The 27,866-nt window shown below is 42.2% G+C and overlaps 1 protein-coding gene across 4 annotated transcripts in view; it reads left to right on the top strand.

The window, feature by feature from the left end:
• slc44a5b (solute carrier family 44 member 5b) overlaps positions 1-27,866 on the top strand; it is a 67,244-nt gene that overhangs the window by 5,261 nt on the left and 34,117 nt on the right. For 3 of the 4 annotated variants that reach the window (XM_080879095.1, XM_080879094.1, XM_080879093.1), the window contains exons 2-3: positions 14,260-14,308; positions 27,533-27,606. In XM_080879095.1, the coding sequence (XP_080735221.1) occupies positions 14,260-14,308; positions 27,533-27,606 (123 nt within the window). The remainder of the gene's footprint in view (positions 1-14,259; positions 14,309-27,532; positions 27,607-27,866) is intronic. The other variant, XM_080879096.1, reaches the window with a different exon arrangement.

Genomic DNA, 27,866 nt, shown 5'->3' on the forward strand with positions numbered 1-27,866 from the left:
CGCAATTGCATCATGCTTCACATAAAACTTTAATGTGTAAAATGAGATGAGGCGCATAAACAGGAAAAAAAAAACTCATCTCAATTAGTCATTCAATGATTACAGAAATCTTAAAATCTAATTTTCCTAAGTCATGCAAACAAGCCTGCCTAAAGGGTAGGATTATATGATTATTAGGATTATATATGGTAACTTTTTCCACATATACTAATTATCAGAGCTGATCAGTTCTGTTTTCGTTGTCTTTAAAGGCTAAGGCTGTTTTCATACATCACTACAGAGGCACTGTGAAAGAAAGAGTGGGTAATTGCAGGAGTTTGGCCTTTTTTTATGTATGTAGAGTATGACACCCTAAATATGTGTTTTCTCACCTTGCATATTTGGATATTGAGATCTATCCTCTTAACTCTTAAGTCTTTATAAATCCTGACCTAAGCCAGTTGAGCATGTCACTAATCTACAGTAGCAGTTGCGAGTCTCATGTCACAGAAACCCAGGGCTGCCACTGACATGCCTGGAGCCTCCAGCAGAAGTAACCAAGGTCACAAAGATACAATACTGCTACTTTTCTGCTTGGAGCAGCAGGCCAAGCTGTCAGCATCTGACACTCAGATGCTGACACCCCTCTCGGGGGCTGAATCCCATCCCATGTCCCACTATTCTCACTGCTTGAAAGGATGTCAGTTACCACTATGTGCCCAGTAAATGCTCTTCATTTACTAGTAGGAATTAACCCAGAGGACTAGCAAGTCAGATACTCCAAGTGCAGTTCTTGACCATCTGCTAAGATTTAAGAGGATCCCAAGGGACTCCAGTACATAAACCTAAACCAGAGCTTGAGATGTTGTTGTCTTGTTACAATGAGGAGAAAAGCACTTTAAAGGCTGTACTGTACTCCAAAGAGAGAAAGTACAAGAAAGGAAGAAATATGATTCTGTGCAGAAGAAAGGCAGAGAAAAAGGGTGAGATGATGCTACGTAGAGATTTGTCCATTTTTCTTTCCTTTTTTAAAAAACAAACAACACTAAGTCTTCTGATGTAACTGTTTGATTCTTTCAGAACAGATTATTGTGTTTTTGGCATGAAACTGTAGGAGACTTGCAAGTTAACGTTTGGCTTCGTGACCCTGTGTGATCCTACGTGTGTATTTCCTGATTCAACTATGAAACCTTGACAATAAACCTGTGCTTTACAGAAAATCCTGGTATCTCCTTTTATAGTTAATCCACCCAAGTAGGTCTGTTGCTACTGTGTCATGCAGAAGAAACCTGAATATGTGTAGCTTTTTAAATAAAGACTACAGGAAAACACAAAATCCCAAAGCCATATTACTGATGTTGCTTTCCTCTATGGATTGGCAAAAGCCAGTGCTTTGATCAAATATGAATGAATATACTGTACACAGCATTCAGACTTACAGACTATGCCTCCCCTGCCGAGCAACATCATTATGCTGAATTTTTAAAATTTCTGTTTTCTCTTTTTCTTTTTAACTACTGCTGGATCTAACACTCTAACCCAACGTAGCTCTGACAGAAGTGAAATCTCTCAGCACTTCACTCTCTCCGGCTCCTGGAAATGTGGATTAATACAGAGAGTGAAAACAACAAAAAAATAGTCCTTTCCAAATGGCTCCTTTGACCCAACCCATGCAGAGCACCTGCAGTGTTCGAGCTGTTTGCCTGACCACTGTATGAAAGAGGCCTGTGTTGGACAGTGGAGCCAGGGGACACTGGTGCCTGTGTCTGCCTGTGCTGATGTTGGATGTGTTTATGGCTACAAGCTGAGTAACCCTGGGAAGGGGAAGGGTGGAAACGGGTTAAGGGAAGTGAACAAGTTGTAGTCTGGAGGGTGTGTTATGCTGTACTCCGCAGTTAATATTTCCACCCATTTTATGTGTGGTAATCGATATATGATGTAGCGCAATAAATGTGCGTGTAATCTCTGAGCAAGTGACTCAAAGGAGGTAAGTCTGCAGGTTATTCTCCTAAATTTTGAAATGCACTGAAATGAACTGCTTCTCTGACTTCTCTCTGAAGTCCTATCACTCCAGGGCAGTTGTTAGATCTGGTTTGCTTCCAGCACTGTCACTTTGAAGTTGATTTTCTGTAGTCAGTGTTAGCACATCCTGCACTTCAGAATCTGACAGTAAATATGGGCCTTGAAGGTCCCATATCATACCCCTTTTAACACATTAACGCAAGTCTCACATATCTCCAAAATGTGTCTTTCAAGCACAGATCATTCTTTCTTCCATCTCTCTATATGCTTTTTTTTGGTTCGCTGTTCCAGTGGGCTGTTGCAGTATCTGTAGCTTTAAATAATAATAATGGATTGCATTTATATAGCACTTTTCGAGACCCTCAAAGCACTTTGCAATTCCACTATTCATTCACACACTGGTGGAGGCAGCTACAGTTGTAACCACAGCTGCCCTGGGCCAGACTGACAGAGGCGAGGCTGCCATATCGCGCCATCGGCCCCTCTGGCCAACACCAGTAGGCGGTAGGTGAAGTGTCTTGCCCAAGGACACAACGACCGAGACTGTCCAAGCCGGGGCTCGAACCGGCAACCTTTCAATTACAAGACGAACTGCCAACTCTTGAGCCACGATCGCCCGAAATCCAGCAGGGCTGCTGCTGCCTACACCCTTTCAGGAAGACGTATATGCGAGTACAGAGAACCAATGAGAGCAGCATTCACTTGTAGGGCTGGGCCATATCACACCGTTCACGGTAATACCGGTATAATTAGGGATGGGTACCGGTGTCCGGTGCCATCATGGCACCGGTTCTGACGTAAACGGTAGTAACCAGACCGAAAAGCAGCGCACATTTCGGTGCTTTATTTCGGTGCTTTTTTTTCCTGAGCTGTGATACACTTCTAGCCAATCATTTTACGTTTCCGAGGATAGTAGGCGGGTCCAGGTACGTACGTTCTTTTAGAGCAGAGCTACAGATTAAAAATGTCCAAGGCGAAGCGGTCAAAAGTCTGGCTGTACTTCACAGCAAAAGATGCAAACTCAGCAGCAACAAGTGCTTTAAGCTGATACTGTGATACTGTCAAAGGAGGTAACACCTCGAATCCGATGAAACACCTGGCGACGCATAGCGTTTTTTTTAAAAGCCCAGAAATGCGCCGTATTTGATAGCTTGCTGCGAGACCTCACACCGAGCACATCTACTGCGGGTGGGTTGCCTGTTATGCAACATCCCCCCCAAAACACAAAGAGGAGAGTCCTGGCCCCTAGCCCTGCCAGTGTAGCAGAAATGATGAGGATGATGATGCAGCAGCAGCCGTTCTTCTCTGCGTGAGTAGCTTAATGTTGTTCGTGTGTAATTTACGTTGAGTAGGCTAACCACGTCATTACATTAATGCATGTAAGGTGAACTAGCAAACATCATCATAGCTACATGCGGCTGTCTTCTTGTTTGATGGCAGATACTCTCTTCACCCTGGCCAAAAAGGCTAAAATGACCAAAGAAAAAGTGGAAAACAGCTGAACATGAGAGGTTTAGGACAAAGTTTGTGTTTTTTCCATTGTTTAAGCACTGCTTCCAGCCAAGAGTGATACCATTAGGGTTGCCAACCGTCCCTTAAAATACGGAATCGTCCCGTATTTCGAAACAAAAGTACACGTCCCGTATTGAGCTAATAAGGGACGCACTTTGTCCCGTAATACAGTGAGAATCAAAAGTAGTCTATAACTTTTAATGGAATGAATGCTTTGTTTGAAAACATAATTCCCAGCCCCTCTCCTGCTTTGTGACCAATGAGCTGACAGCACACTTATGACAATTCGAGTATGACAATTCAGATTACCGCTCATCTCATTGGTCGATGAAAGGTCGCTTGCGGAGAAAATACCGGAAGGCAACAGATGACCACAACAAGAAGCATGGCCAACAGGGAAACAAACGCCGACACTGCGGTGCAAGTCTCGGACGACAGTACACCTAAAGCTGGGCAGACACTGTGCGATTTTTTTTTCAGTCGCGTTATTCAGCTCCTGCTCAAACTGCACGATTGACTCGCAGGGGTTAGAAGTTCATAGGTCACGATGTACTCTCACACTATACGGCCCGATGCTCTGATGCCTGACCTGAGTGCTCACACTGTGCCTCCATAAAATGAAGGTTATAACAGAAAATCTGTCGCGCTCTCTCTCTGTCTTTCACTCACACAGACACACCACCACCATCAACTTTGCTAAATTGCTAATGAAAAACATTGATCAGGCAGCTGTGATTGAGCAGCAGTGTAAATCCAACTATTTTCACGGTTGTTGTGGTCGTGATAATTTTGTGATGCCACATCGAAAAGGCTCGGATGAGCTTTCCAAAGTTCTACAAGTTGTGCCTCCATCGCTTGTGTCCAGATCACACGCTGCACAGCCGTGCTGCTCCATCTTTTACACCAACGTTTACGTGTTTGCGCGCGAGCAGTGTGAGCGGCTGTGGTGAGACCCTCACGAGCGATTGATTGATCGGGAGCTGGTCGTGAGGTGTTAATCACTTCTCGTTACCCCACGTATACTACACGATGCACGATGAAGGCCAAAATCGGTCCGATCACTCAAAAATCGGCCAAAAATCGCACAGTGTAAGCCCAGCATTAGAGCAGCAATGTTTGTTCCCCTCAGAGAAAGGGAAGAATGGGAAAAGGAAAACACCTGGCTGGAAAAAGTTAATATGGGCATGTGCAGTGAATATCAGCGCTATGTGGCCAGAAGTGTGATAATATAATTTATTTTGTGTAATAAACAACTGCAAGGATAGATGATTACAACAAATAGATGACTAATACATAAAAGTAATACATAGATGAATAATGATGATGAGTTAAGATGCGTAATCATGGGAACAAGCGGGTTTACAAACAGGAGCAGCTGATTAGCATTAGAAAAGCTGAAATAATACCTCAGCTGAAGCCAATTGTACTAAATGCACTAAATGTGCACTGTTACAAGAATGTTTTTCTTTCTATTGTTTTCTATTATTTTAAGTTAAGCAGGACAGAGTTAAAGAAAGATTTACTTATATTCTCAAAAGTTAAGCATGACAGGCTTCTGTTTAAGAAGGAGACCTGTTTTATTGTGTTAATGTTGTCATTTTGAGCTAAAAATAAATGGCTAAATGATCATTTGTTTCACATGTGTTCATATCACAAAGAATACACATCTACTTAAATCAAATTCAAGTCAAATGGTTAAAAAAATAATTTCACACACAAAAAAAGAGCTAGAAAATTCACCACACTGGGAAGGGTGAAGACAACTGGGTCGCCCGGCCCTGGCCACGAGGTGTCCCTTATTTATTTTTCAGGGAGTTGGCAACCCTAGATACCATATATGCCCCACAGCTGCAGAAAAGGCTAACATTGTTATCTTTTTACAAAAAACAGCTGAACATGAGAGGTTTTTGGACCAATTTTGTGTTCTCCATTCTTTAAGCACCGGTTTGAGCACCGTTTGAGCACCGGCACCGTTTCAAAAGAACTGGTTTGGTACTGGTATCGGATAAAACCTAAACGATACCCATCCCTAGGTATAATGTTGGGCAACGATAAAAAAATGAAATATGGCGATAGAATATGGGTAAAACGCACATGTTTTCATATGCACATGACGGAAAAAGCATGGCGGCGACGGAGAACGAGAAGGGCGAAAGCGGATCGTTAAATGAAACAGATGAACCAGAACTGGTTTGTAAAAGTGCTGCAGCTTCACTGGTGTGGAACTGGTTTAGCTTTCGTCCGTCAGATACACAACAAAGCACTATTTTTGGTAGCGCATGCTAGCGGGCCGTCGTTATTACCGTGTTGTTTGGAAAATACGGCGCACTTAAAATCAATCCTTTGATTTTTCTGAAAGTCGACAGAGCCCCTTATAATCCCGTGTGCCTTATGTATGAACTCTGGTTGTGTTTACTGACCTCGAAACAATTTTATGTGCACGGCGCTCGAAAATCTGTCGAATGTTTTAGTTCGACTTTGCGAAGCTACGAAGCCGCACCGCTTGATGGATTGTCGGAGCGTTACGGCTATCATAGGCGGAGCCTCGCGGAGTGATACGTACTGTGCTTCAACATAATGTTACTGTATTGTGTGTGTATAAGCTCTTTTTAAGTTTTGTGGATATCATACATGGTTATGCTGAGGATGTGTCGGCCAGTTTCCACTGGAAACGCCTTTTGGTTAAACTGTCAGCGAGGAATTTGCATTTGCACTGTTAATTTTTATATAACTTTAATGCACATAAAAAACAGCTGCTTGTTTAAGTGAAAATACATTGATGGGGTTTTTTGCACTAATAAAGTTGTGGAGTTGTAAAGTATTTTGTCTCGTGTCAATTATATCGTCAGTTATATCGTTATCGCAAATTTTCAAATGTATATCGTGATAAATATTTTTGGTCATATCGCTCTGCTCTATTCACTTGACAGCACAGCAGCTGATCAGGAGTTAAGTCTGTTGCTTCTAACATTTTGTTTGAGAAGTTATTTTTAAATGTAAATACAGGATTTCAGCAGTGCAGTGCAGCGGCTTGAAAAAGATGTCTTGTGTCAGTGAACTAATACGTAGTTAATTGGCCACATCCAAGTCATTATTCTATGCTTGTTCCCTCCCAGAAGAAACAGAAAAATGTGCATATGAGAACAGCTTTATTAGAAATGGAGCTGTATTGAAATGCAGTATATGTGAGGACAGAGAGGAGAAGGGACGAGGCAAACGGAGAGGAAAAGAGCTGACGAGTTAATACACCCAGTCCTTTGCTTATTGGTTTATATTGATCATGAAATTGTCCACAGATGTCCCTTAAAATGATATTTTTAGCATAGATCTGGCTTGTGTGCTTTCACTAAACAATAAACATGTTGTTGGGTTCGGAGTTGGCAGTGGTAGTCTGTTCTGCTCTGCCGCCTTGGTGAGTTTGATCTAGCAGGTAGAAATCCAGTTTTCCACCTCCTGCAGTTTCTGGTTAGAGTAGCTGTAGAAACTGGCAGCAGATTTTTACAGCTACCTTCGGTGGCTGCGGTCCAACATCATGGAGCTGGAGGTTCCAAGGTTCCAACAAGAGAATCTAGTAAGAGGTAGCTTAATGATTTCCAGGGCTCCCACAACAGCGTCCTGGGGGGGCCTGCTGGGACTAGCTGGTTAATGTGCCGGAGTTTTCAAAACTACATCAAGGAAATTCTGCTCGCAGTCGTGGTGTGCAGGTGAATAAATGTAAAAGAAAATGTTCAAATTAGTCACCAGATAGACCTGGTTAGTCCGTTCAATTATACTCTGGGAAACAGAGTGGGACATAAACAATGTTATGGTGGCTTGGGGTCAATAAAAAAGTGTATCAGGCAAGTTGATTGACCATCCACTGGCACTGACCACCAACCAAAGTCACCCGTGATAGAAACTGAGTGAAATAAAACATCAGTTTCCTAAAAAGTGTTTTGTTTCTTTTTTTCCTGGAGTCACTATTTCATTGTAGCCTAAATAACAAGACTTGCATGAATTATTCAGGCTATGCAGCATCTTTTTGTAATATATATGTTGATGACAAAAGAAACAATCATACAATAATCACAGGTGGAATATATGATATACCCACCACCCCTTCTTTCTGATACACATACAACAGGAGAAATCTTGGTAAAGTGAAAGAAAAGGTTTGTCTCAACTTGCGGGCTCGTTTCTGTTGTGCAATGAAAATAGTAGCGTGTAAAAGGCCAGTAAGAGTCCTCGTCACACTAGCTGTTCTACAAACCTAAACATGTAGGGAAAAGGATCTGCGTCCATCAACTGCTGAAACGTCTTTTATGAGAGAGCAAAAGTTGCTTGTATGCAGATATCCTGTTAATTTTATGATAATCGAAAGTGTTTAACTATTTTTTATGCATGTTCTCACACCTCCAAATGAATCCATAAATCCTATTGCTGTGGGAGACCAGCCAGGAATACAAGTGGAATTGTGGAGAGATGTTTCTGCCAAAGCCTTTGTCTGATCCTGATGTATAATTCTTCAGCCCATGAAGCCTTATTTTCTCAGAGCTTTCGATTACCACCATGATTGTTGGGCTGTGCATAAATCTTTCAGTCACAGAAGGACACGGTGGCATTATCTAACACTATGTCAATAGAGGAGACCAGCAGTTATGCAGCTAACAGCGACTCTAGCTGTCCCAGTGTAGCATGCCTGCCAGGCTTTTTCCGAACGTTTTTGACTACAGACCCCCCTTCAGTCTGACTACAGCCAGCAAACTCCACCAGACTCATCTCCTACACTGGCAGACTGCAGTGCAGGCTAAACAGCCGTTATCTAATGCAGAGTCTGCTGGTGGCCCAGCATCGCTGATGATTTTCAACACTTTCTCTTAACCCTTCGCTGAAATCTGATTTGAGGGTCGGAGAAAGGTACAACAGCCGGGTGGAAACACTCAGGCTCGTGTTGTGAGTCAGGAAAGCAGCTAAAGCTAAATTTAGCTCAGGCACATATTCCTTCTCCTCAGTGCTACTGTGTTAGAATGAAGAGGTGTGAGATTTTTTTTTTAGTGTATCTAGATATTAGGTATTTATTTTAGATATGAGTGAACTGAATTGCTGAATATTTCTGCTATTGTAGAAATCGGGTTTTTAAGTTCCTGTTGCAGCATTGTTTTGGCAGTTTTGGGTTTTAACCAGTGCCAGACCACTTGGTCCCTCTGCTGTGAAAAACCTGGAAAAAACTGTGCCCCCTGACATTTATTGCACCACAATCTGTCTTCTCACCACTGACTCTCCTTGATCCCAGTGTGATTCAGCTCCACTCACCATATGGACTAACCTGTTTCCACCGCAATAGTTCCAGCACTGTGGAGACGGACTTTTGTAATATTAAAATAAAATCTGTATTCTTACTAATAGTTGCCTTGTCTAATAGTCTAATTGGTTGAAATATTATGTTAATGAGATGAAATGATGCTGTTATAGGGAAGTGTTTCCCCAAACAAAGATTTTACAGTTATATTAACGACCACCCAAATATATTTGTTGACCTACTTTAGCATTTTTCTTTTATTTCATCACATCCATTTGAAAGAGCAGCATCGTCTGCCTTAGGTTTACACTTGAACAAGCTTTTCAATGTTCATTGGCTGCTAACCAGCTAACTGGGCCCTTACTGTCTACAGTTTCTTCACAGGCAGACAAACAAGGTCGCCCTAGTATTCAGTATTCAGAGAATCAGACTGCACACTGCCTTATTCTTATCTGTATCTGTATCTTTGGGCTACACCCAACAGAACCTGCAGCAGGTGGTGAACGGGTTTATGTGGCTACCGAGAAAAACAAGGACTACTGGTGCACACGGCAGTCCACTGCAGTCTACCTGACTGTAGGTGCAGATAAAGAGGATTATAGTTGCTTCTCTCTTTGTCTGACATAAAGTACTTGGCAGCTAAATTATTTGTGGAGGATCTCATAGTATTGCCCTGTTGTTAGCGTTGATTATTTCAGCTTACCTGTTGTGTATCTGTTACACAATTTTAGCATTTCTGTGCTCTTTTGTCAACCTTACTGACTTCTGAGTTAAAAACAATAAGCTCAGCGTCGTCTTATTCAATAGAAGTGCGACAAAAGCTGCAAAGAGCATCTGGTTTTGTGACATTGTGTCCTTGGGTGAGGAATTCACACAATTAATCCAGAGCATCTACCATTTTTTGACCTAAAACACCACTCAAGTGAGTGACTTTCACTGATAGCCAAGCAGATGGCTGGAAACGGAAGTTTTTAACAGCAAGGACAAACGGAAAGGAAACATTTAAATTCTCGTGTCAAATGAAGTAGCATGAGGGGGACAGCTCGTAGCTTTTATTGCTTCTGTGACAAAGAAGCTGAAATTGTCATCATCACACCTACACACATTCGAAAGTACATCCTTTAAAACCTTTGATCTTCTTCTTTCCTCTCTACTATAGGTCTTTATCAGAATGGAAAAAAACACGGGACCCCTAAAACAGCTCTACCAGAGTTGTTTTTGTGTGCTCACAATACTGCGGTGATATCAGTGTTATATTTCCACTGATCCGTGAACAGTTGATGTGTTTGTTGCTTCATATAACTGAATGTTTCAGATAATATGGTCAAGAAAGACAGTGTGACACTTTCCTGATGCATTTGGTTCTTATTATTTTAAAAAGGCCAGTCTCACACAGTAGCCAGGCTGGTTGGGGTCGTTATACTTCAGATGCTGGTGTGGTTCACTGTCTCGTGCTGTGGACAGTGTTGGTCAAGTTACTTGAAAAAAGTAATCAGTAACTAATTACTGATTACTTCCCCAAAAAAGTAATCCCGTTACTTTACTGATTACTTATTTTCAAAAGTAATTAATTACTTAGTTACTTTTTAAAAACACGGTTTACAACCTGAATAGGTGATAAAGTGATAGATCTTTCAGCCCAATTCTACTTTTTCTGCATAATCCATCATACAAAATGTAATCAAATGGAAAAGTCTCTTTTTAAAACTTGTTTTATTAGTTTTAATCTTTTAACTTTATGCATCAAGCAAAGATTTAATTATATGCAACATTCTCTGACTGGAAGAAATTAGTTTAACATTTAAACCTATTTTCTGCACATTCCAGCTCATAAAATAAAATATTTTTTGTGTTTACACTCAGTCTTTCAAATACATGCAAGTAAAACACAGCAGAAAATAAATAACATCAAAGACTCAGCGGTCCTGTTGCTCTATTTTCACCTGTAAAGCAGGAGTGGGGTAGGCGGAGGTTTACCCTGGTGCAGGTGTGCCGCGGTCAGTGGAAGAATCCGCGAGTTTCTCTGTGAGTTTCCCATTACGTCGTAGCTACTCGGTGCTTGTTGGAAGTTTAGGGGTTTTTTTCACTGTAAAAAGAAGTTTTCTTCCCACGCACAGCGGACACTAATGTTTTTGTCACTTTTTATGGAATCAAACTCAAAGTAAGGTCAGTACTTCCACGCTTTAAACGCTGCACGCTCATACTCTCTCTGCACTCGATATATGATCCACTGTTGATCTGCACACAGCTGTTGTCACGAACGTCGCACTCGCTTACGTCACTGTCATGAGACATTCTCGCAAAAAAATCACGGTTTTAGTAACGCAGTAACGCAGCGTTCCTACGGGAAAGTAACGGTAATCTAAATACCGTTTTTGCAATAGTAATCCCTTACTTTACTCGTTACTTGAAAAAAGTAATCAGATTACTGCCCATCTCTGGCTGTGGATGTCTTGCTGTACTACTATTTGATCTTCACTTGCGTGTGGTGCTATAAGCATTAAACTTGTGTGTATCATCCTTAATTGTAGCTCAAAGCCCAGCAGTTGCTACTTCAGTTATTGAGATCTGTGTCATGCCAAGTCTGCTGCCATCACAACTATACAGTCTATTTAAGCAACAGCTAGTGAAGTCATCCACTTCCTCTGTTTTACTCTCGTAGTCCAGTGGTTCAGACTAGTGCCTGATGTGCTCAGGGTGCATTTATCTCTCCCAACAGATATATGCATATGAACATGTAGAATATTTTGGCAATTGACAAAATGTTTCATATTTGAAGCTTTCTGGTTTCTATTTGTAGTCTTGAGTAATGACCCAGTAATGTTCAGCAGGCTTTGGTTGCATGCAGGTATGCAGTCTCTCTGGAAAACAAAAGAGGGACCGTTTTTTCGACCCGTTATCTGATGAACCTTTCTTGTTATTTGTGTTTTTATGCTTCATCTACATACATAAATGACAAATGGTTCATTATTCGTGTGTAGCTTTTTTTGTTCACTTGCCGCAAGCCCATTTCTTTCCTCTTGGGTGAGGGTTTTGGCATTTCTGTCCTTCAGACTGCAGCACTTTAGTAAAAAATGGCCTGCATTTGTATAGCGCTTTTCTAGTCCCTAAGGACCCCAAAGCGCTTCACACTACATTCAGTCATTCACCCATTCACACACACATTCACACACTGGCGATGGCAAGCTACATTATAGCCACAGCTGCCCTGGGGCGCACTGACAGAGAGGAAGTAATGTGATTTTAAAGGACTCTGACTCATTTTACTGTCTTTCAGTGTGTTGTCATTATACGGCAATATTGGCTTTAGAAATCCCTCTTGTCACACCACATAGGAATAACACTACGCCAGACACTTTTTCAAGAGTGGTAAAACACTCACTTTGGGATCCGTAATGTAATCTGGCAGTTTGTGAGGAGCAGCTTCTGGGCTTTACTGAAAGACGGACGTGATACAGGTTGGTTAAAGATAAACTGAACATTTCATGAACAGTAGTAAACGGACTATAGAGGAATATGTAATTCTAAAAATGCACAAGTGTACACAGTCCACTGAAAGAAAGTTGAGCCAATGCTTTTGTTCATTTCACATTAACCTCTGCAGTAACTCATGCTCGATGGCAGAGATGAATTAACTTTGGCCTTCAATGTTCAGCTGGGCGCTCTCATTGTGTTAATTTTTTGTTTTTTGATGTTAGGTTTCTGTTAAGTCACTTCCTGTTTTATTTTGTAACTCTTCACCTGCTTATACTTTTGATAATTTTACTTCCTGTTTTGACCCGTTTGTGATTGTTTGCCCCGTCGTCATTACTCTCCTTGTTAAGCTTTCTAGCTGTGTGCTTGTGCTTATCCTCTTGTTTTCTAGTTTATCCTGTTTATTGTTTCATTTGTTATTTGTGTTTTCTTGGATTTTCTCATCTTGTGACTTTTTTTGTTTGTTATTTTGGAACTTTTCTTCAGACTTTATTGGCCCAACGCAAAAGCTTTACACCATATGTGTCGCATGCTCGGCCCAGTGAGTTGCACCAACACCCTGGACATCTTGCCTTTTTGTCTGCCCCTGTATTGTTTACCTTCTTTGACTTCTTCTCTGCAAATAATTAAAGACTTTATTTCGATTTCACTGTCTGTGTCCTGCGTTCTTCAGCCGCGATTGTTCCAGTTTTTCAGGTAAAAAGCCACATCAGACGAAAGCGATTATCTTGATGTTATACTTACAGGGAGCACATTTTAGGCCTAAGGTTTGTATTTTCGCCTGATAATAGAACTAGCATTTAATGCAAACATGCATTCCCTTTCCTTTTTTCATTTAAGTGATGAATGCAGGTTTTTTTCAACAGTAATGACAAATAAATAAGAGCTACAGAAAATGCAGTAACTTACTTTCTGTGCTCTAACGGTTGAGTTCCCTTGTTCAGGAGAGCAGAAAGCACGCTATACTTTGCAGTTTGATTACTAAAATGCAACATTACTATACAGTAAATGTTTTTAACCAAACAAAATCAAACTGACAATGCTCTTTGTGGAGATGTATTGATTTCTGGTCTTTTTAGTGGATACGAACATGATTTTTTTTGTGTGTGAATTTTTTTTTGGGGGGGGGAGGCGGTTGTGGGTGTTCTAAAATAGTACAGTACATTAAGAACAGGCTGAATAATATGTATTTGCTATGTACAGTGTACTCATTCCTCACACTTTCAGAAGCAAAACTGGCTCATACGTCTGGACAGGATCAGCCTGGGAAAAAGGCAGATGGGAAATAGGCCCACTCGTGATGCCCCTAAGTCTGCCCCAGCTGCTTACAGATATTGCACTCCATGTGTGATGATTAATAGGTCCTCAGCAACACGTCATAATTAGTTTCAGGGTGCAGGCTACTTATAGACCAAAGAAGCAACCGATGATAAATGCAGTTGCATCTGTTTCACATACAAGTCAGAGTACGGGTGACAAATAGTGCTGCAACTGTGCTTCAGTTTCAAGTTGGGTCAAATGGGGAAGCCTCAGTATGACCCAAATAAGCTGCTAGGATTAAGACTCGTTAAGATGATTTATTATACTTCCCTGTTCATATTGTTTTGGCCTTTACTGTAGTGCTGCCTTACTGTACTGCTCCCACTCTGCCAGATTTGCTAGGAAACTTGCACTGTGAAATGACCTAGTTAGTTGGTGCTGACCGTTTGAATGCCACAGCAGGTGAACATTTTCATCGCCTGTGCTGTAATAAAGTGTTTTCACAGATTTTTAGCAAAATGATCCTGCTCTTGTAATGTTTCTTTTTGCTCTACGTTTTTGCTCAAAAGCAGAAGCGTCATAAAAATGGTCATCTGACTTAAAGAATATTTTGTCTGTTTTGCTGTGGCATTATCTCTGTGCACTGTTTGCTAACTCTGTCAATGAATAGCTGCTTCGTTTGATCGCTCCACAGTATTGTTACTAATTTGTCTGCACTGTTTTTTGTCTTATAGGTGAACCTCGCAAGTTTGACCCGAACTTCAGAGGGCCTGTTCAGAACAGGTACTAAGCATCCTCAGACTACTGTGTAAAATACATTTACAGACACACTTTGAGACATTGTATCATCACCCTCATTCGATAGTTTATAACAAGAAGCTAATTTTTATTCACCTGGATTGTGTAAGACTGGAAACAGAAGACACCGATACAACTTTTTAGTGTAATATGCATTTTTTTATTTTGATGAACTGACCTTCCAAACATCTGACTTCTTACATGTGTATTGAGTTTGCTCACTGTATCATTTTTTTGGCGCACACTGCTGTTTGAGGCTGACAGATTGATTATTTGTCATGCTACATTAATAAAGACTGAGGCCTGAGTGCTGGCAGATCTCTACACTCCACCACACAGATCAATGGCCATAAGTCAAGCTGGTGGCTGGAGTTAACCCAATGACACACATTAGCAGCCAGCCAGACACACACGAAACAGATGTACACACAAGAGATTTCATGATAACGAGTACTCTGTCTCCAGGCTGTAACAAAATGTCCACATTACTAAGTGTTAGCATTATACAACAATGCACCGAGGCTCTTATTTACTTTTTTCAGCTAGCAAAGTGATAGCAAATACTGAGCTTGACACTGCTTATATCTGTAGTAGCCACTGTCTGACAAATTACATGTGTGCGGAAAAAATAAGTGTGCCCTATGATTCAGTAGCTTGCACAACCACCTTTAGCAGCAGTAAGTTGGAGTATTTGTTTTGTCAGACTTTATCGGTTTCTCACATCATTGTGGATCATTTAGACCTGCTCTTCTTTACAGTTTGAAGGCATTTGTTTATGCACAACTTTCTTAAGCTCCTGCCATAACATTTCAGTTAGGTTGAGGTCTGGACTTTGACCGGGCCAGTGTGACACCTTGATTCTTTGCTCTTCAGTCATTCTGTTGCAGATTTTCTGTTGTGCTTGGGATGATTGTACGGTGGCCCTGAGAGGCCAAACGGACTGCAACTTAAGAAAACACCAGCAATAAGAAAAACGCTGCAAAAGCACACAAAACACAAAGGAAATAGTAAAAAACAAAACAGAAAAAGGAAAAACAGATTTCCAAAAGCACAAGGGAAGTGTTTCTGGGGAGACAATAACCCGACGAACCAAAACATGCTAGGTAAGTGTGTTTTAATCTCATAGGCTAACACACTTATCTTTCATCTTTTCTTTCCTCACAAAACCAATAGATCCTCCACTTCTTTTAAGTGTTTCCCAGCGCATTTCTTAGCATATTTTGGTTCCTGCAACTGGTCCGTCAGGTTATTGTCTCCCCAGAAACACTTCCCTTGTGCTTTTGGAAATCTGTTTCTCTTATTTCCGTTGTGTTTTGTGTGCTTTTGCAGCGTTTTTCTTATTGCTGGTGTTTTCTTAAGTTGCAGTCGGTTTGGCCTCTCAGGGCCACCGTATGATTGTCCTGCTACGTGACCGAGTTTCAGCCAAGTGTTAGTCACTGGACAGATGGACAGCTTCACTTTTGACTCTAGAATACTCTGATATACAGTGGAAGTTGACTCAATCAAAACAAGCCTAAACCGCCATGCTGATAGTTGGTTTTAGTGCTGAGATGTTATGTTTGGGTTTTGCCAAATGTCCAAAAGACGTTGTTCCAGAAATCTAATAGGTAATTTAGATGCAACTTAGCAAACCTAAGCTATACTGCCATGTATTTTGTAGAGAGAATAGGTTTTCTCCTGGCAGCTCTTCCAAACAAGCCATACTTATCCAGTCTTTTTTCTAATTGTACTGTCAAGAGCTGCTAATAAGCTTCTGCTAATGCTTGTAGAGTCTGAGATGTAGCTCTTGGGGTTTTTTGGGGGGGTGGGTTGCAATTTCTCTGAGCACAGTCTGATGTTGAGGTGAAATTACTGGCAACTGTCTTGAATGTGTTCCATTGTACAGGAAGAATCATAGACTTGAAATTGTTTGGACATGTCCTTCCAAAATAATGGGCAGCAGCAGTAGCCACTTTAAGGTCATTGCTGACACTTTCCTTCTTGACATTGTGTTTATATTAACTTCAAAATCCTTGGACTAAATGAAGAAATGGATAGGCTCAACACAACAGGAACTCAGCGTAATTGGCAGTCCACAAATATAATCAAACAGTATATGAACGACTTTGGTCTTTGCGATGCATGGCGCTCTCTTCACCCCACCAGTAAGGAATATACTTTTTTCTCGCATGTTCATCACTCTTACTCTCGTCTGGATTATTTTTTGGTCAGCAGCTCACTGCTGTGTGACATTTCAGACACTGAGATTCATCCTATAGCTGTCAGCGATCATGCTCCTGTATCTTTAACACTAATGCACAAGAATAATACTACGCCAAGTAAAAACTGGAGATTTAATATATCACTACTTAAAGATGAAGACTTTATTAAATACTTTAAAAAGGAATGGACTTCATATTTAGACTTTAATGACACTCCCGGAATATCTGCTTCTGTTCTATGGGAAGCAGGGAAAGCTGTGATGAGAGGTAAAATAATTTCTTTCTCATCACACAAAAAGAAAGAAGAAAACAAAAATATTCAGGAATTAGAAAAAAACATCAAATCACTAGAAGAAGCCTACGCGCCCCACCAAGATCAGGAAACATTGAACAAAATATGCAAAACAAAACTAGAATTAAATGAAACTATTAATAAAAAAACACAATTCCTTATACAAAGACTTCGCTTGCAGAATTTTGAACACAGTAACAAATCAGGTCGATTTCTAGCTAACCAGCTAAAAATAAATAAAGAAAAAATAACTATATGTGCTGCTAAAGATTTATCGGGGAACACAATATATGATCCTGGAAGAATAAACAACATTTTTAGGGATTTCTATGAAACTTTATACTCACCACAAATAAACCCATCTAAAAATGAAATTGATCTGTTTCTTGACAACGTAACTCTTCCAAAATTACTAGACAGTCAAGCAATGGAACTGGATTCGCCACTGACGCCAAGTGAACTCCAGGAAGCCCTGATAAGTATGCCCAATAATAAGGCTCCAGGTCCAGACGGCTTCCCTGCAGAATTCTACAAAGAATTCTGGACAATTTTGGCACCAGTATTCCACAGCATGTTGCAGGAAATCGAGGAAAAGGGCAGACTACCACCAAATATGAATTCTGCCAACATTAGTCTCCTGCTAAAACCAGGCAAAGACCCTTTATTTCCCTCAAGCTATCGTCCAATTTCTCTTTTAAATGTAGACCTTAAAATAATCTGCAAAGCTCTCTCAAAGAGATTAGAGAAAATGACCCCCCTCTTAATTCATCCTGACCAAACTGGTTTCATAAAAGGTCGGCACTCCTCAACAAATACACGTAGATTACTTAATTTAATAGACTACTCATACGATAAAAACATCGAAACCATAATATTATCTCTAGATGCAGAAAAAGCATTTGACAGAGTTAATTGGAAATTTTTATTCGCAACTTTACACAAATTTGGTTTTGGAAACTCTTTCATAAACTGGATAAGAATATTATACAATTCCCCAACGGCTCGTATCAGAACAAATGACCAGACATCCTCCAGCTTCTGTCTCCTGAGGGGCACCAGACAGGGATGCCCACTCTCCCCTTCACTTTTTGCAATTTTTATCGAACCTCTAGCAGCAGCATTTAGACAGGCTACAACAATTAAGGGCATAAAATGTAAGAACATAGAACATAAAATCAGTCTCTATGCGGATGATGTGTTGCTTTTTCTGCAAAACACACAAACCAACCTCTCTGAGGTAATTACTTTAATAAACTGGTTTTCAAGAGTTTCAGATTATTCAATTAACTGGCCAAAATCTACAGTTCTCCCCATTAACTGCTCCTTCCATAATTCTTCCTCTGCCCCACTGCAATCCGGAAATATTAAATATTTAGGTATTAATGTCTCTCCTAAGCTTTCAGACTTAACTAAACTAAACCACATCCCACTTCTAAAGAAAGTAGAAGGCGATCTGACTAGATGGAAATCTTTACCCATATCACTCATGGGAAGGGTCGCCACTATAAAAATGATGATCTTGCCAAAAATAAATTACTTATTTTTGATGATCCCTAACAAACCATCACAAGATTGGTTCAGATCTCTGGATTCATATATTTCCAAATTCCTTTGGAAAGATAAATCCCCGCGTATTAGCTTAAAAACGCTACAAAGAACCAAGGATAGAGGAGGATTAGATCTGCCTAATTTTCACCAATACTTCTTAGCCAACAGGCTTCAGTTCATCTCAGAATGGTTAAAACATACCTTCTTAGTTGAGCCCTGGCTAGATGTTGAACAGGCACTATGCAAGGATCTAGAGATTTCAGACCTACCATTTATTAGCTCAAACATCAAAAGACATGAATGCTTTAAAAGTATCAACATCAGCTTTTCTCTAACAGCATGGTGGGAGTTTCTAAAAATAACGGAGTCTTCATTAATCCCATGCAAACGTACACCTATCTGGAATAACCCTGACATATTACAAAACAATAATATGATTAATTTCCCAGAATGGAGTTGTAAAGGAATTAAATACTTAGAACATATATTAGAGGGAACAGAATTTATTCCATTTGACAGACTAGTTGAACAATATGGGATCAACAAGACAAGGTTTTTAGAATATCAACAAATTAAATCCATAGTAAAAAAGAAATTTAACCTCAGTCAAGTTGAATTACAAACACCACTAAGTGCGGCACATTTTCTTACTCTTAAATCCCCCAAATTATTATCTAAAATATACAGAACACTTTCGAAATTAGATGAATCAATATCCCTTCCTACTGCAAAGTGGGAAGCAGATTTATCAGTCAACCCAGACCAAAACTTCTGGTCTCAGATTTGCTTAAAAACTTTTAAATTAATTAAAAATCCCAGTCTGCAATTAATACAATACAAAATACTTCATAGAGTGCACTATACAGGTCATCGGATGTTCAAGATGGGCTTTACATCTTCCAACAACTGCTCACACTGTCAAGGCAATACACCAGACAATTACATCCACGCTCTTTGGTTCTTTCCACCAGTGCAAAAGTTTTGGCGCGAGATATGTGAAGACTTATCAAAGTGTCTGAAATGTAACATTCCAACTTCCCCCTTAGTGTGTTTGTTGGGCAGCTTAGATAATGTCACTTCAGAAAAGAATATAGCCCATATGATCTTCACTGCCCTATGCATAGCCAAGAAAACAGTCCTCATGAACTGGAAAAATAAAAATAATCTTAATTCTAACCAATATAGAAATTATGTATTAGATTACATTAGTCTTGACACAGCCTCTGCCACCACATTAGATCAATTGCTCTGGGCCCCTTTTATCAGCTCCATCACCTAGTGGGGGTGGGGGGTCATAGTTTGGTCCCGCCTTCACTGTTGTGATTGGTGAGGGGGTAGGGACAGGCTTAGGGCGTCGGGGGGTTCCCCGGAGGCATCTTCCTTGGGGGGCTCAACCCGGGGTAGCGGTCACGTCCAGTTGGGGGCTCTGTTGGCTCTCAGGTGACTGTTTCCTCGCGGCTGCGTGCAGCGGGGCTAGGGGAGGGTCTGTGCTGACGGACGTGGGTTACTGACCTGGCAACCTGGCTGCCCCTGGGTGGGTCCGGGATGGGCGTGAGGTTCTGGGGGCGCTCCGTCTCTGGGCTGGGACCCGGACCGGGCCTCGGGGGCTTGGGTCCTGGTTGGTGTGTTGCCGGGGTTGTGGGCGGGTGGGTGCATGGGGGCCCGGCCCTGGAGCAGGGTGCCGCCGGTGCGTCGAGCCGCCTGGGGGGCTCTTCAACTGGTGGGGGGGATGGTCACATCTTGCAGGAGCTTTCTTCTCTTCAGGAACTCTCTGCAGGAGGGGGAGATACAGGAGAGGTGGAGGAAGATCTCAGCCTGGGCGTTTACCGTCTTATGTAGTCTGGAAGATGTGTGGATGGTGGGGTGGGTGCAGTTTTCTCTGTGGTGGGGTTGGGTGGACTGTCCCGGGCTCTGTGGAGCCGGAGGGCGCTACTGCACTGGGCCCCGGTCTGATGGGCCTGGGCCCCCCTTCCCTGGCGGGTCGCGAAGGGTGGGAGTGCCTACTGGGGTCAGCGGGGGAGCTGGCCCCAGGGAGGGGTTACCTGCCCCTCCCTTCCTTCCCTCCCCATCTCCAGCTGCCTCCCTCTTCCCGCTCCTCCACAACCACCCACACATGCAGGGCCTTGGAGTGGGGGTATGTCACCAGGGTGCAGAGGAGGCTACCCCCCCCCCCCCCCCCCCCGTCCCCTTCTGGCTGCCTCTGCCTCAATTTTATCCCACAACTTAGACATTCACATTATTCACACTCTCATTACACATACATATAGGATCTTGGGGGTGGGCACAATCACGGAGTCCAAATTACCATCAGGGTGTATACCTCACCCCTGACGTCGTTGCCCACCTCTCAATTTTAAATACACTTAGTCATTGAGGGCTAGCAGGAGGGACTATGCGCTTACCTGCTGCTCCTTGGCAGGTAGCTCCATGCCCTCCTGGGTTTTAATTGCACCTTAGAACACATATGCATCAACACTACAATGAGCGGGTGGAGGGAGGTTTGGAGTCTTCTCCCACCCCCATTCTCTGCGGCCTGCTGGAGCGGGAGGGCTAGTAGGAGGAGTTGGCCGTCCGACTGCGGTCTGGGGTGTGGGGCCTCCCTGCTACTGCGGAGTCGGGGTGGTCTGCCTCTCCCCACCGCAGGGAAAAGGGTAACACCACCTGGGTCTGGGTGCAATTCCCCCCTCCAGGGACAAGGGTACCTAGACCCGGTTTGTAGAGTACGCTTGGGGAGTGTGATTGTGTGTACAGCGTCTCTTTATGTCTGTCTCCACGTTGGTTGAGTGTGGAGTGAGTGCATATGAGAGCATGAGGGTGGGAATGGATGTTTGTGTCTGTGTGTGCCTGTATGTCTGTGTCTATATGTCAGGTTGGGTATCAGACGCCACCTCTCTGGGGACACCTCAGGCCCTCCAAAGTTTGGAGGCCTATCTCCACCCACCACCACTTCCCCTGCCGGTGGCGGACTCCCTCAGGTGTCGGTGTGTTGGTGGTTCTTTGTGTCTGGGGGTGGGCGTCCGGGTACACACCGGCTCACTCCTTGGCGGCCGCTTGTCGGGGCCTGGGGCCTGGGGCTCGCTCGGGCCCCTTTGGAGGTGGGGTGCCCCCGGCCTCTCGGCCTGGGGCTCGGTCACTCAGGCGCAGCTGGGGGCCGGCGGAGCTCACGGGCGCGTCACTGCAACTCCCCCTGACTTCTGCTCTGCGGCTGCTGGGCGAGCCCTCATCTGGGACTCTCCTCAGCTCTTACTGGAACAGTGGCGCGGCTGCCCCTCTGTTGGTCTTCCATGGTCTCTTGTGTTCTGGGGGCCTCTGGATGTCTGGAGTTTTGATCTCCTCCATACCCGCTTCACACCCTGGAGGACGGGGCTGTGGCCCCCCCACACTCCCTAGCAGATCATTACATGGAGAAACCTTTGGAATGCAAGCATGCTGATCCACACAGGTATGCACACATGGGTATTCACAGACGCGGACTAAAGCTTTCTTGGCTGCTGCCTCAAAGCACACTGTGCGCTGTCTATCTTGCGTGCTGCACAATATCGTTTATTATTTAGTAAATATTGATATCTATGACTAGCTAGTTTATTGTGATGGTGCTTTGTTTTCTCTATTATTATGTTGCTCTTTGTTGTTTGCTGTCTCCTCTGTTTGTTTTTTTTGTTTGTTTTTTTTTTTTCCTCCATACAGGTGACCCAGGAGTTCTTTTTTTTTTTCTCTCTCTTCCCCCCCCCTTCTCACCGTCTCTTCTCCCCTTTGGTTTTCTTTCTTTCTCTCCCCCTCTTTCTCTCATTCATTCCCCCTGTCCTATTTATTTAAAAAAAAAAAAATGACAAAGGATGAACTGAAGCTCTGCCATCACGTAATGTCGCATACTGCTGTTTCTGATGTCATTTAGAAAAAAAAAACAAAAAAAAAAAACTTCAAAATCCAGACCTGAAAAATTCTAAAACGTCTGTTTTTATAGAGGCGGTCACGCTTGCTGGTGAACTGACATTTGATATTTAATATACTATTTAAATTTTCACATAGGGCTTCTGCGTTTTTGTTAACTATTCATCAGAATCTCAGCTAAAAGCTCACAAAACCATTTCAACAACATCAAACAGCTAAAACAGCTAACAATTAAAGAGCAGGTAAACATCCCCCGTTTACCCGACAGCACGGACAAAAGCCGACATCTGACAGATTCAGAAACTGCAAGTTTCGTCACTTTCATTCCAGAGTTCACTGAACCAGCAGCAAAAGAAGACGAAAACTATGCTTCATGTTTGAAAGACATTGTCATGAATTCCCTCTTACTTTTGCTGTCTTATTTCCTGCATAGCTCTATCACTCAGTGTGCTTTGAGACCAGATTTACATCAGAAATCTCTATTTTCTGCATTATTCGCTAGCTTATTACGCACCAGTCTACCATTTTTACCACCTGTTTTTCCCCCAAAAGTGACTCTGACAAGAAAGCCTAATTTCTGCTATTCAATACCAAAGAAATGTTGACTTTCACAAATTATGCCAAATTTTGCAAAGCTGTGTTTCTAATAAAGCCTGAGCAACTTTCTCTGCTTCATTTCAGCAGCATCAAGCTTTGTCCATATGTTGATTCATATTGTTATAAGACAATTATTTTTTGATCTGCCGCAGCACATTTTCAAGGGTGTCATGTGCTATAAAAGACCAGACCAGGAAAAACTCCTTTATATTTTTCTGTTTTATCCTCAGTTAGTTTGACACAGTGGCATCTGCTGTGATGCTTACACCTGTGATGAAGTGCTAGCTTTATTTTGACACCAAGATATTTTACACAGAGTTTGTAATTGCAGAGAAAAAGTCAGGTCACGTTGGGCATGTCATTTTAAAGCAAGACGCTTTAAAGTGGGGGGGGGGGGCCTTTACGGGTTAAGTAAATAAAAATGTAATTTGTTGTTATTCATCAGAGGTTGTACTTACTTGATTATATAACCTGCAAGAACAAGATTCTTTTTATTACGTCCTGATACATAAACATGTAAAAAGGCCATACTTTCTTCTTCACGTGGCTGTAAATCTGATGAAAAAGATTTGATATTAGTAGCATCTTTATCCTTCCTCAACCTGATAAATTAGATTGTAAGAAAACGTTTTTTTATTACAATGACAGGTGGGATTTTGCAATGAAGCAAAACTCCTTGAGGGTGTCACTGTAGGCTTTTCTTGAATTAGTCATTTTCAGAGATAATGTAGGTTTTTACTTCTTTTATGTCCAACGTCAGACTGGCACGCTGCTGCGGAGGCATGTTCCAGTTCTCCTGTGCCTCTTTATCCCACCCTCTCCAGCCCATTTCTCCGCTACTGGTGGGTGAAGGCACCAAGGATACTTTGATGTTTCTGTGGCCCAAAGGCTTTTCTTAATGAGAACTGGAAGAGAACCAACTCTGTGGTCGCCTTGTTTTCATGTAAGCTCAAAGCCTAAATGAAGTAACCATATCTGTTGATTGAGCAGTCCTCTGCAAGCTACACAGGAGTGGGCTTGCTGTAGTGCTAATTTTATTTGCCTATAAGAGTCAAAGATCCAGTCATTGTCACATCTCCACCACTCTAATGTAGTCCTTTCTATAATTACCCCTTCAATAAGTGTGCCGTTAAACTTTGCTTCCGATTCTTTCTCTTCGCCCGAACTGGGCCTAATGTTTGTCAGGAATACTGTTCACTTGGAAATTTGTCCCTAATGGCTCTCATGACCATGTGAAATATCCCTTTTGTGTGAAGATCTGCCCTCCTTCCTGTAAATGTCTGTTACAAAGGAGGGACAGTCTGGCAGATTCACACCACAATGGCACCCACGCTATTCTGTGGCACTTCTGCCATCTGTGTCACCTTGGCTCCTGCAGAGTATCAGCCTTGCAAATATAATACTGACACAAAAGTTTCCCGTAGCACTGACAAAGGTTCCAGTACTGACTTTTTTTTCTTGCTAAGCAGTACTGCGTGCAAACAGAGTCCACAAGCAGAGAAAAGTGTTGGTTCGTGTGAACGTATGTGTAAGAGGCATCTGAAGAGAGCTAAAGCTTGGGATTGAGCCCAGTTTGGAAGCCAAATAGATTTTGTTTAATTATGTTTTCCTGAGATAAGAGAACGAAGCAGAATTGTTTTCACTCTGCTCACTTTGTCAGCTTCCCTTAAACACTGACCGTAGCACGTTTCAAGGGTCGCTTTCTTTTAGCGCCGAGTCGCTGTGTTTGCACTGTGTCCTCCTTTGTTTTTTTAATTGCAGTTGTTTCCATATGAGGGGAATGAAAATCACAACAGACTAGGGCTGGGCGATATATCGAGTTTTTTAAAAATATCGATATATTTTCATACGAGATATAAGATGTGACAATATCCTTTATATCGATATAGTCTATGTTACGTTATAATTATACTTGTGGAGCCGCAGGTATACCTCTCTTTCGTCCACTTTTGTCTCTACGCAACGTTACTCGGCCTCACCTCTCCTTCACTGAACACAACTCCGCCTCCCCCATAGCTTCACCTGCAGGCAATAACAAGATGAAAGCGGAAAATCTCCGTTAGCGAGTTACCGTGCGTGGGGCTGGACGGCGTCAACGTGTTAGCGAGCTAACCGCGCTAACGAGCTAACCGCGCTAACGACATGCAGCCAGGAGGGGCTGCACGGCCTAAAATCCTTTCATTTTCTCAAAAATCGACAGTGCGCCTTATGTATGAATTCTGGTTGTGCTTACTGACCGCGAACCGATTTTATGTGGTACACAGCGCTCAGCAATCTGTCAAATGTTTTAATATGACTTTGCTAAGCTACGGAGCTGCACCGCTTGATGGATTGTCGGAGGATTACGGCTACCGAGGAGGAGCCTCGCGGAGTGATACGTACTGTGTGTGTATAAGGACCTGTTCAGAGACGTGGTGCAGCTGTGAAATCTGTCTCTTTGTTATTATGCTCAGCGTCTATTAGTTTACATTTTGACTGCACAATTGTGAGCTTTTTGTTATGCACAAAAACAACATTGTTTTCTTTTATTTATGGACCATGATTATTTAATAAATGCTGATAATTTATTTTTGAGTAATTTCTTCATGTACATCTACGCTGTATGTAAATAAAAGTGCCCGTGTGACATCTGGGACACAGTGTGACTAAGAACTCTCTTTTTGTTCTTAACTTATGGCTTTAAAAAAAAAAATCGAGATATATATCTTATATCGCCATCCAGCTAAAAAATATCGAGATATGAATTTTGGGTCATATCGCCCAGCCCTACAACAGACCTACAGTAACAGTCAGTGTGACGATGAAGCGATTTCAGCTTAAGACTCCCAGCCCTCATATCTTCCCAGTTCATCAAACAGGATGTGTGACTGAGTGATAGCTAACTTATTTACCAGCTGGAGGATAGAGAGGGATTCAATAATTGCCATAGCAACACTGACAGCTCTTTTTTGAATTAAATGAAACGATACTCTCTTGCCTCCCTTTGTTAATAACATGCACAATCTCAGCAACTGTTTTGCTGGTAGTGTAGCAGGTTGTCTGTGTACACCGCATACCCACTGTCAGTGTAAAACTGCCGCTGTGTTCACTTGGGAGAACTGTGCCCACTTCAGTTGCCTTTGTTCCTCTCTTATCTCCAAAAAATAATTGCAGTGCTTCCAGAAAATGGTTTACACCTCAAAATATTTCACAAGTGCCAAGTGTCTATTTAAATCATCAGATAAATCTCTCAGTCAAGTCACTCTCTGAATTCATTGTCTCATCTATAAAATGCCAGAAAATTGTTACAAATTGTAACAGTTTCTATCACTCCATAATCAAAGTATTGATCTTGGATGTGAAACCAGATACGGTAAAGCCATCTTTAAAAGCACGTCCAGGTTTTGAGTGGCTAAATCACGTTTTGTGTTCGCAATTATCTGCAGTCTTAGTGCAGGTCAGATCAAAGAGATGATAATAAAGTCGTTTTAAAACCGCAAACAATGAGTATAGGCTGCCTTGCTGGGACAGAAGAGATTTCCTGCCCTCTGTTTTCAGCAAGCTACCACCGCTGCTAAGACAGATTGCGAGCTTTACCGCAGTTATTAATGCAGGGCTATAAAAATGATCTACTTACTGTACTTGAAAACAGTCCTAAATCCTTTGCAATCCAAGCTTAAATTAAACAGCAGAGTCTAAATCTCAGAGTCTGAGCTAAGCATACAGTCTAAATAGTTTTGCTTGTTTCCTTAAAAATGCATTCAGTTTACTTCACTCACTGTAAACACATTACTGTCTATTTAAGCTACTCTCCCTGTCTCCATGGGTTCCTCCACGTTGTGTATTATGTCTGTACATCAGTGGCGTACATCTTACTGCCTGCTTGGTAATTGTGAAGTAGTGTTTGGAGGCTGAAGAGCAGTAGTGCCTGTAAACAACCGTGTAACCATGCTGCATACAAAACAAGGACAGTTCACTTGTTCAAAGAAGCACACAGAGGAAACACTGCACTTCTCTGAGTTTAGGCCTCCTTTGACCTTGGCTTTGAAATCCAGAGGAGATGAGGGTCTCAAGTCAATTTCATTACCATATGGTGTAAAGGGGAGGTTATGCATGTATGGTACTGCTGGGCACGGTAGATTAAACTTGGCTTCATTCATGGCTGAGGCTGGCACTAAGAGGTTCTGAAAACAGGCTGGATGGACAGCATTTTTTAAAAGGAAGTCGGGGCGGGGGGGAGGAAGCTTGTTATTTGGGAAACACTGAGACGGTGAATAAAGACTCAGAGGGAGAAAGACTCTGAGATGCAGTTTTAAACTAGCAGACTAAGGCTGCTGAAGTGAGAGTGGAAACTTCAAATAACGGTCTCTGTGGCTGCGGGTCAGTTAACCCTGAGAGGCATTCAGAGTCTCATCAGGAAGTCAGTAGAGCTCCACTGCAGGTTCTCTGAAAACACAGATGACACTTACTCGTCTCTGGAAGTAAAGTACTGAGCTAAAACTCCGTTACCATACAATAGCAATTACATTGTCAACACACACTATGCATTCTTTCTCTCTGTGAGGTGAAGCTAATTTCATATTCCCCCTGGGGACACTTTACTAAATATATTTGCATATATTACTGATTTCCACTGTTTTCCACTCGTAATCTTGGATTCCTGCGTCACACACTGTTCCCACATCCCTCTTCTGTTTCCAGGAGCTGCACTGATGTGGTTTGCTGTGTTATCTTTGTCATTGTCATCCTTGGATACATCGCTCTGGGTACTGTGGGTGAGTTTGACAGGTTGCCAGTGATTACATCACACAAACTTTCTTAATGACACACAAACGTGTACACACGATGATGAGGTATGTGTGGCTGTGGCGCAGAAAAATGAATTTCTTTGATACCCTGTCCTTGCAGGTAGTTTAAAGCGCACCATATGGCTGATGGTATAAAAAGGAAAGGTGAATGCAAATCGTGTGCTCTGCCTGTGAGGTTTTGTCTGAAGAGGTCAAAACTCCAGCCAGTGTTGCCACAGTTACTTTGA

This window comes from Rhamphochromis sp. 'chilingali' (genome assembly GCF_963969265.1).
Source record: "Rhamphochromis sp. 'chilingali' genome assembly, chromosome: 3".
NCBI classification, from domain to species: domain Eukaryota; kingdom Metazoa; phylum Chordata; class Actinopteri; order Cichliformes; family Cichlidae; genus Rhamphochromis; species Rhamphochromis sp. 'chilingali'.